General features: G+C 35.0%; 1 protein-coding gene across 2 annotated transcripts in view; it reads left to right on the forward strand.

Moving 5' to 3' along the window:
• The window catches only part of ganc (glucosidase, alpha; neutral C), a 12,096-nt gene extending 2,828 nt beyond the window's left edge, over nt 1-9,268 (forward strand). The window contains exons 8-24 of one of the 2 annotated variants that reach the window (XM_052581313.1): nt 542-638; nt 762-945; nt 1,080-1,224; nt 2,102-2,337; nt 2,411-2,537; nt 2,675-2,754; nt 2,910-3,053; nt 3,125-3,221; nt 3,317-3,418; nt 5,126-5,369; nt 5,559-5,623; nt 6,424-6,500; nt 6,593-6,667; nt 6,757-6,870; nt 8,237-8,349; nt 8,552-8,682; nt 8,779-9,268. In XM_052581313.1, the coding sequence (XP_052437273.1) occupies nt 542-638; nt 762-945; nt 1,080-1,224; nt 2,102-2,337; nt 2,411-2,537; nt 2,675-2,754; nt 2,910-3,053; nt 3,125-3,221; nt 3,317-3,418; nt 5,126-5,369; nt 5,559-5,623; nt 6,424-6,500; nt 6,593-6,667; nt 6,757-6,870; nt 8,237-8,349; nt 8,552-8,682; nt 8,779-8,885 (2,138 nt within the window). In that variant the 3' untranslated portion in view covers nt 8,886-9,268. Of the gene's footprint in view, nt 1-541; nt 639-761; nt 946-1,079; nt 1,225-2,101; nt 2,338-2,410; nt 2,538-2,674; nt 2,755-2,909; nt 3,054-3,124; nt 3,222-3,316; nt 3,419-5,125; nt 5,370-5,558; nt 5,624-6,423; nt 6,501-6,592; nt 6,668-6,756; nt 6,941-8,236; nt 8,350-8,551; nt 8,683-8,778 lie in introns of those variants that run through there. The other variant, XR_008157914.1, reaches the window with a different exon arrangement.
• The last annotated feature ends 654 nt before the right edge of the window (nt 9,269-9,922 follow it).

Genomic DNA, 9,922 nt, shown 5'->3' on the forward strand with positions numbered 1-9,922 from the left:
GCATATTACTAAACAAAAATTAAGTTTTGTTATATTTACAGAAGGAAATTTACAAAATATTTTAATGGAAGATGATCTTTACTTAATATCCTAATAATTTTTGGCATAAAAGAAAAATCGACAATTTCGACCCATATAATGTATTTTTGGCAATTGCTACAAATCTACCCCAGTGACTTGAGACTGGTTTTGTGGCCCAGGGTCACAAATGGTAATGTTATATAGGTAGTTTCTTTCTTTATTTAAACAGACCTTAACTTTAAAGGTGGGTCAAGTTTGCCTTTTCTTGGCAAAATTTAGCAGGCAAAATCCAGTCATTTCAATAGAAAACGGTGTGATTGGGAATTTTGCAATGGCACAAAACATTCCCAATGCAGATTTCACACCTGGTTCGAGTTTTTTTTTTTTTACATGAATTTGACACGTTGACTAATAGACACCCTAACATCACGCCTGCGAGTTACATGAGAAAACACAATCTACATTTTCTGGTTCTGTGTAGTTATGTTATAACGTATGATTGCTGCTGTCTTTAATTTAGGTCCTAGTTCTGTGGGGATGGACTTAAGTCTCCGTGGGTTCAGCCATACGTATGGTCTTCCTGAACATGCTGATGCTCTGGTGTTGAAGGACACAAGGTAGTACACTTCATAAAATATCTCCGACGCATTCAAAAACTAGTGTGGTTGAGAACTATACCTAGAAGACAAACTAAACAGTAGCATAATGCAGTCAAACACAAATGTGGTTTTACTTCACAGTGTCACGGAGGCGTATCGGCTGTACAACCTGGACGTGTTTGGCTATGACATCAATAGCAGGCTGGGTCTTTATGGATCTGTCCCCTTCCTGCTAGCTCACAAGCTGGAGAGGACAGCTGGGGTGTTCTGGCTGAACGCCTCTGAGACGCTGGTTGATGTCAAGTACAACCCAGAGCCAAATGAGGTGCAGGTTCAATTATTTTTTGGAAACAATTATGGTAGTGTGGCAGAAATTACATACTGCAAAGCTTTCAGAAAACAGTTAAAATGAATAAAATAGGGAATGTGCATGCTTCGTTTCTTTGGTTGTCTGAACAGGGTGAGGATGAACCTCCAGGGAAGAAAAGCAAGATCTCACCACAGACTGATGTGAGATGGATATCAGAGAGCGGCACAATCGACTGTTTCATTTTGCTGGGACCCACAGCTGCCCAGGTGTTCTCTCAGTATGCTCAACTCACAGGTACTGACCGTCCCCCAAACACTGTCAGTGGGGGTATAACCGAAAGCTAACATTAGCACTTCTGGTGTTGTGTCTCATTGATTTAATTACAAAAATAAAAATAATATCACTGTGATTTTTTTTTTCTAATATTTTACTCTATTATATATATATATATTTGTGCAATCCTGGGTTCATGATGTACGCACTTATGATATTAATTGAGTAAATTTTTAACACAAAAAAGGTTCCGGACTCCAGCTTCAAGTATATGTAATATAAGACTATCCACTATATTTTTCAACGTGAAAATAAGCTATTTTCTTCAAATATGCAACTCTAACCCTAACTTCTGATTCATTAGCTGCTATAGATATACTAAGAACTAGAAGTATAACAAAGCACAGTGAAAGTAAATCTATTTGCACTACAAACCAGTGTGTTTATTATAATGATAATAAAGCAAAACTATAGGAAAGCAAATTGCTGTTTGCCGTATCAAGCAGCATAATGGCTAAAATAACTGAAGCCGCTGACACAGGAAGTCTCACACATTCAAGAAATGGCTGCACCTGCTCTTATGTTAATAATAAGGTGGATATAAATGTGGAGACCTTTTGTAGCTCCACCCCTTTTCAGCGCCTTCACATTTAAAGGCAAAGATGTACTAATTTATGAAAGAGCCCATTGTTTTAACTGTATTGACATTTGTTATAAGCATTACAGTGCTCATGATCACTTTGGTTAGCTCTAAATCCACGTCACCAGTTAATTACTCTTCAACAGCAGTGCTACAGAGCTACTGCAGAAAGCAAAGTTTAAACAAAGAATTCTATAGAAGGCAGCGACCTTGTTCTGTTCTATTTGGGAAGTTCCGTTGGTGTTCCTCTGCCGCCAGGCTACCAGGCTCTTCCTCCACTCTTCTCTTTGGGCTATCACCAATGCCGCTGGAACTACGAGGACGAGGCAGATGTGAAAGTGGTGGATGCTGGATTTGACCTCCACTGTATCCCGTATGATGTCATGTGGTTGGACATAGAGCACACCGATGGGAAGCGCTACTTCACCTGGGATTCGCAGCTTTTTCCAAACCCAGCCGAATTACAGCAGCACCTTCAGAAGAAGAACAGGAAGGTACGAGAATGGGGTTATAAAGAGACATGCCTTAAACTATGCAGTTTTCAGTATTTAATCTTTGCCTGTTTAGCTGGTTGTTATTAGTGATCCGCACATCAAGATTGATCCTGATTGGCCGCTTTACTGTGAGGCTAAAGAAGGGGGCCATTTCGTGAAGAATAGAGAAGGTGTTGTTTATGAAGGAACATGTTGGCCCGGTAAGAGACAATATACATGAATACTCCGTTCCAAACCCAGATTTACAAAACTGTTTATAGTATCACACATTGAAATAATCCTATAGAATTATTTACACTGAGAATCACATTTCAAGAAGTGATTACTGCTCCATCAGGTGAATCCTGTTATTTGGACTTCAGTAGCTCAAAGACAAGGTCATGGTATGCCAGACGGTTCTCTCTAAGCAAATATGAAGTGAGTATTAAGTGGTCACTATTAAGATTTGATCTAACTGTGCTGCTTGCTAAAAGTTACTGAACACTATTTGAGTGTATTTTGATCTAAAAACATACGAATTGTCTCTATAGTCCTATAGATGACTGTTTATTCTTTATCCATACTTGCATTAGGGCTCAACAGAGTCTTTGTTTGTGTGGAATGACATGAACGAACCGTCGGTCTTTAACGGGCCAGAGCAGACAATGCCCAAAGATGCAGTGCACCACGGAGGATGGGAACACAGGGAACTGCACAACTTGTATGGCTTTTATCAGGTAAGCTCAGTCAAAGCAGGCCTGTAATACAGATACAGACTATGGTTATAATGTGTTTTCCTCTTTCACAGCATATGGCTACATTTGAGGGCTTACTAACCCGGTCAGGTGGCACAGAGAGGCCGTTTATCCTTTCACGCTCTTTCTTTGCTGGGTCTCAAAGATTAGGTAATCTCAAAATCAGATGATATTACGCTATGCCCATTGTGTTGATAGAGGTAAACAAAAGGACCCCTAACAACACTGAACTGTTTATGTCACAGGTGCCATCTGGACTGGGGACAATGTTGCTACTTGGGAGTACTTGAAGATTTCAATACCCATGCTGCTGTCGCTGAGTTTGACAGGAATACAGTTTTGTGGAGGTTCGACTAATAATGACACTTTTTTTATCTTACAAATTTTTTTATTTATATATAAACAGTGGGGCTCGAAATTTTGGGCACCCTTTGCAGAATCTGTGAAAATGCGAGTAATTTTGAATAAATAAGAGAGATCATACTAAATGCACATTATTTTTATTTATTCATATTTTCACAGATTCTGCAAGGGGTGCCCAAACTTTCGAGCCCCACTGTATATATATATATATATATATATATATATATATATATATATATATATATATATATATTCTGTATATTTTGCAAATATTTACATGTCTATATTTATATTCATAATTTATATTATAAATAAATATATTTAATATATAAACATATTTTTTTTCTGAAATATATATATGCATGTGTGTGTATTTATATATATATATATACATAATAAATATACAATATAAATATATACAGCACATACATATTATATAAACAAACTTTTTTTTTTGATGCGATTAATCACAATTAATCGATTGAAAGCACTAATATATATTAGAGAAATATGTATATATACTTAAATTAGGGCCGGGACTCGATTAAAAAAATTAATCTAATTAATTAGAGGCTTTGTAATTAATTAATCGAAATTAATCGCATTTTAATCGCAGATAAATATTTGACCTGAGAACAGATCAAAGTAATTTTTTTTTTCACATGGATTTATAGTATACCATTGAATAATGACTGAATACATAAGCTTAAGCAACAAAATATTGTTTATTTTTGTTCAACCAAGTCTAGCAGACCAGTGCAATTTTTGCCATGAAGTGTAGCAATAGCATATTTTGAAACAATTTAGAAATAGTACATTTCAGAAATTCAGGTAGCTTATAGGTGCTGGAACCTTCTGTAAAGTGTATTTTTTTTTTTTTTTTTTTTAAGTAAAACACAATACTGTCAATTACATTCAGAACATTGGAAACACTGACTATTAGAAAACATCTCTCTGTTGCTTCAGAGGCCATAACATACTAAGTCCATCTCTCAATAACCTTGGCCAAAACAATAAAGAGTTCAACATAAACTGTTGCACCAACAAAATAATACATAGTTCAACATAAAGTGTAAAGTCCACGCTAGCTGCTATATGTTTTGCGTTGAGGTGATCCTTGAGGCTCGATGTGCTGCAGTGGTATGCGAACCATAGACAGTAAAAGAAAGATGCGAACGCTAGTTGGTGCTTCAGTATAATCGGTCCGCCGAAACTCATCCAGTGAGAAACGTTCCGCGGTGCAAAAATAAGTTATTAAAAATGCGGGAATTTTTTTTCTGTAATTAATTAATCTTAGTTAACGCGTTATTTTTTGTGTAATTAATTAATCTCAATTAACGCGTTAAAGTCCCGGCCCTAACTTAAATATACAATTTATATGTAAATATTTTTTTCACACAAAAAAATATTAAAGTGTGTTCAACATTCAAATTAATAAGACATGTTTCTTGAAACTAAATAATGGAGTAATGGCTGATAAATTCACCTTTGCCATCACAGGAATAAATGCCACTTTAAAATATATAAAAATAGAAAACATTTATTTTAATTTGTATTAATATTGCTCAATATTACTACAGCATTGGTGACCCCGTGCTTCCGAAAGGTATATGTTTTTTCTGATCAGGCATACAGTTCAGAATCACTGACTGAATATGATTTTGTGTGTGTGTGTGTGTGTGTGTGTGTAGCTGATGTAGGCGGCTTTGTACAGGACCCAGACCCTGAGCTTCTGGTCCGCTGGTACCAAGCAGGTGCTCTGCAGCCATTTTTCAGGGGACACTCTGCTAAGATGACCAAGAGGCGTGAGCCCTGGCTGTTTGGGGACGATGTGACCTCTGCGATCCGCTCTGCTGTTCAGGACAGATACCGTCTCCTGCCGTACTGGTACACTCTGTTTCACCAAGCACACACGTCAGCCCTGCCTCCCATCAGGTACTGCATTTTTAGAATGACTCCTATCATGTGCTGATACCGAAGAATAGATTTACATGTTTTTTTATTTATAAATTCTTATTACCTCAGAGAAGTTAGCTGGTAGGTAGTGCAGGAGACAGGTTGAGACAAAGATGCATATTGTATTCAGGCCTGTTCCAATCTTTGTTTCTGTGTGTTTCCTCATAGACCTCTTTGGGTAGAGTTTCCCAGCGATACAAGCATGTTTGTGGTGGAAAACCAGTACATGATTGGTAAACATGACCAGATCAGCAGTGTAATACAGCTAATAAAGCCATTATCAGTGGACCTTTTTTTTTTTACACTGTTAATGCACAAAAGTACAAATATTTATGGAGCCCTCCACATGAAAGAAATTATTGTGTCCATGAATTAAGAATTTGTCTAAATGGTCACAATTTAACTAAAATGAGGGAACAAATTAATAAGAAATGGAACAAACAGCAATAATATCCCTTTTTTTCCACATTACATTTTTTCACTATTAATAAGCAGCACATTAGAATTTTATAGAGGGAAAGCTCTTAGTGAATAGTGAATATGTTCTAAGTGTTACCCAAAAGTGTATCATTTCTTGTTATTTTGAACACCAGAATTCAACATCTACTCCTAGATGCAATATAGTGATGCATGATTTGTGAGCATTTCTTATTTTAAAATATTCAGTGCAATTTTTCACTTGAATTGTCTTAAATTAAAATTTTAGTATATTAAAATGTAATGTTTTGATAATGTGTGTGTGTTTTGGTAATAAAATCTAATATTTGCTTACTTGCAGATCAATACATATTCAGTGTTTTCATCTACTAATTTATTGTAGGCTGAAGTATATAAAATAAATAAACATGTTTTATCGATCAGTACTTATTATGAGTACATTAAAAATCTTTCTTCTACTCCAAAAAAAGGAAAAGGAGTGCTAATATTTTTTTTTCACTTGATTTGTGTTTTTCATTTAATCGCATAATTATATAATTCTTAAAGCATAGCAGCCCAATGTCCAATAGCATTCTAACTAACAGATATTTTACAGGCGGTGCTCTCCTTGTGTGCCCTGTGACAGATCCTGGGGTCACAGAGGTCAAGGTTCTGCTCCCGGGGTCTGATGAGGTAAACCTATGTTCCATATGAATTGTAGAGAATACATTGACTGTACTGAAGGTTAAAGTGCATTCATAAGAGATGTTTTGTTTATTTGAAAGCTGTGGTATGACACAAACACAGCAGCGGTACACAATGCGGCGATAACTCTGGATCTGCCAGTGACTCTGGACACTGTGAGTGATTCCCATTGCATCTGTGATACAGCAGTCAACTGAGTACTAGTGTTCTTACAGGGTCACTTACGCTATATCCTCTGTGTTAGGTGCCTGTGTTCCAGCGTGGGGGGACAGTGGTGCCCAGGAGAGCAGGTTGTGGCTCCAGCACTGCAGACTTACAGCAGCATCCCATCACTCTCACTGTGGCCCTGGACAGTAAGGTGACCACATAACAATACAACAAAAAGTACTGGGTGGGATTTTATAAACTCTACCGTTCAAAAGTTTGGGGTTAGTACTATTTGTAATACTTTTTTCTGCAAAGATGCATTAAATAGATCAAAAGTGTCAGTTTAGTAATGGATGACTGTTTCAAATGAACGCTGCTCTGTTTAACTTTCTGTTTATCAGTGATTACTGAGAGAAACATATTATGGTTTCCTCTAAAATGTTAATAGCACAACCCCTTTCAACATTGATAATAATCACTGTCTCAATGTTTCTTGGCCATCAAATCACCATATTATAATTATTTCTGAAGGGCTCATGTGACACTGAAGACTGGAGTAATGAATTATGCTGAACATTCACTTTTGCCATCATAGAAAAATAGATTTAATTGTAAAATATGTTGGTTAGAGTTCAGTTACTTTTACTTAAGGATAATTAAGTGTACTATAGTAAGTATGTTATGTATAACAAGAACACACTTAATATATATGTGTGTGTGTGTGTGAACTGTGTTTATTTGCTATGTATATATAACATGCATGTATAAATGTAAAAAATATTTACATGTATTAATGTGTACATATCGATATTCATATAAATAATATCATATGTAAGTATATTTAATATATAAACGTAACATATTTTTCTTAAATATATTATGTCAACAAAAACGAGTTAATTGTGATTAATCGTATGACAGCACTAATTTGCATACAGTATTTTAATATAATATTAGTTTACAATATTTGACCAGTATTCTGCCAACAAAAGCTCAAGGATTTGAATTGTTATTATCTTGAGGATTCTGAAAGTGATGAATTTGAGATATAAACGTTAGTATTGTATTTTTTCAACTTTGCAATACAGTTGTAATTAACAACATATATACGTTTCTGTCTTCATTTTTATAATTAGAGTTAATATAGATAATAGTAAAAATAATAAGAAAAATAAAACATTTGAAGAAATTGAATTATAAATGCAAGTGTATATATATATATATATATATATATATATATATATATATATATATATATATATATATATATATAATTTTTATTTTATTTTATTTTTTAATTTTTTTTACTGTGTACTTTCACCAGAGAACTGTTAATATGTGAATATTAAACTTTAAGATTTGGAACTACTGCTCTAAGTAATTTGAAACAAGACATATCCAGAAAACATAGTATTACAGAGGTACATCTCAAAAGAATCATGGCTGTACATGGTTTAAAAGTTTTGTTAAGGGCTCATAGTCAGATCTTTAAGCTGTGCAATGATAAATGAGATTTGAAGACACATGCATACACAAATTATAGACTATTGATTTTGATCCTATGTTTTGCATTATAGGGCAATGCTGATGGATTTCTTTATCTAGATGATGGCTACTCTTTTAGTTACAGAGACCAGATGCAGTTCTGTCTGCGGCGTTTTACCATGCGAGCTGGCAGGCTTGTCAACAGGTAATGAATCAACATTGCTTTTAATTTCCTTCAATCATTCAATCATTCAATCAGTCAATCAGTCTGTCTGTCCATTCCTTGGGGGCTATTTACTAGGAATGTGATGGAAAAAACAAAAACCTTGGAACAGGTTAACTTGCATCGTGTGTTTTCAGTGAGTTCAGTGTATTCAGTTCATTCTCCTTGTGCCATGTGTTTTTAGCTGTGCTGATGATCAAGGCTTGTTTGTCTCGGATGACAAAGTGGAATCAGTGGTCATTCTTGGTCTGAATAGCTTGAAAAGAAAACCCAAGCTCAAGCCAAGTATGAAGAGGCCAAAAGTTTCCTTCTGTGGTAACTATTAGTGGAATAATTTATACATAAATAATGTGTTGTTAGATATAAACCAGAGAGTTGTTAGTCACTAAACCTTCTCTTTCTCTCTTTAAGGTGCGCCGAAGACAACAGTCACATTTGAATTTGATGCAAAGCGAGATGTGTTAACTTTAACTGGACTGGACCTAGAAATACACAAAGACTGGGAAATAGAAATTTAGTGGATGGTAATTTTTCAAATTACCATTTTTATTTTTTTTATTTTAAACTTTTTAAGATTTGGTTGGTTTACAGTATTTCAGATGCTTGCCTTAAAAAGTCAAAATGATTTGCAGTTGCAATAAAACATTTGTTTAATTAAAACAGCACTTTAACAATTGAATGTAATGTTAAAGATTCCCTCCACAATGCTCATCTACCTCAAGAAAGCTAATAACATGATATGATTTTAATGGCTAGGTTCGTTTAACATGAATTATTAGCCATTTTCCCTTGCCATACTTACGTGAAACTGTAGAGTTGACATGATGGAGGTGAAATATGTTTTCAAAATACAAAACATTGTGCAAAAAATCGTAATTTCTAAATAAAGAATTCTCAAAGAGTATGTTTTTTATGATTCAAATGTCTTTTATGATTGAAGCTGATTTAAAATACACCTTTTCCGTCACAGGGATAAATTATATTTTGAAATATATTAAAATAGGAAACATTTAATTTAAATTGTAATATTTATGTAACTCTTTTACTGTATTTTTGATCAGATAAATTGAGCCTTAATGAGAATAAAAGACATTTTAAGACAATGTTACCTACCCCAAACTTTTGAAAATTATTGTATGAGACAGCTGAACATTCAACTATTGTGGTTACAAATGAGGGTTATTAATTATCTACATTGATAAAGTGTCATGATATAGAGAGTTTTGTTAAGTTAGGTTAAGCCTGCTGTCGTCATGCTGTGAGTGCTTAATGCTGCACTCTATTGAGAACCGGTTTAATGTCTGTGAATGCCTTCTGCTGAGGTAGGCCATCTCACTGGCCTCTCTTTGCGGGACGCTCTTCTTTGTGTCAACCTACAATGGCGGCATGAGAGCGCAACTGTCGCCCAATACGCATTGTTCATCAACCAATGGGAGCAACCCAAAGAGAGTTTGTGTATGTATATGTATGCAAGTGTGTTTGTGTGTATGTTTTTGTGAATGTAAAAGGAGTGTTCACACGTTGTCTTTTTCTTCTTACTCTGGTTTCTACTCCC

The sequence above is a fragment of the Carassius gibelio genome, chromosome B17 (assembly GCF_023724105.1).
Source record: "Carassius gibelio isolate Cgi1373 ecotype wild population from Czech Republic chromosome B17, carGib1.2-hapl.c, whole genome shotgun sequence".
NCBI lineage: Eukaryota > Metazoa > Chordata > Actinopteri > Cypriniformes > Cyprinidae > Carassius > Carassius gibelio.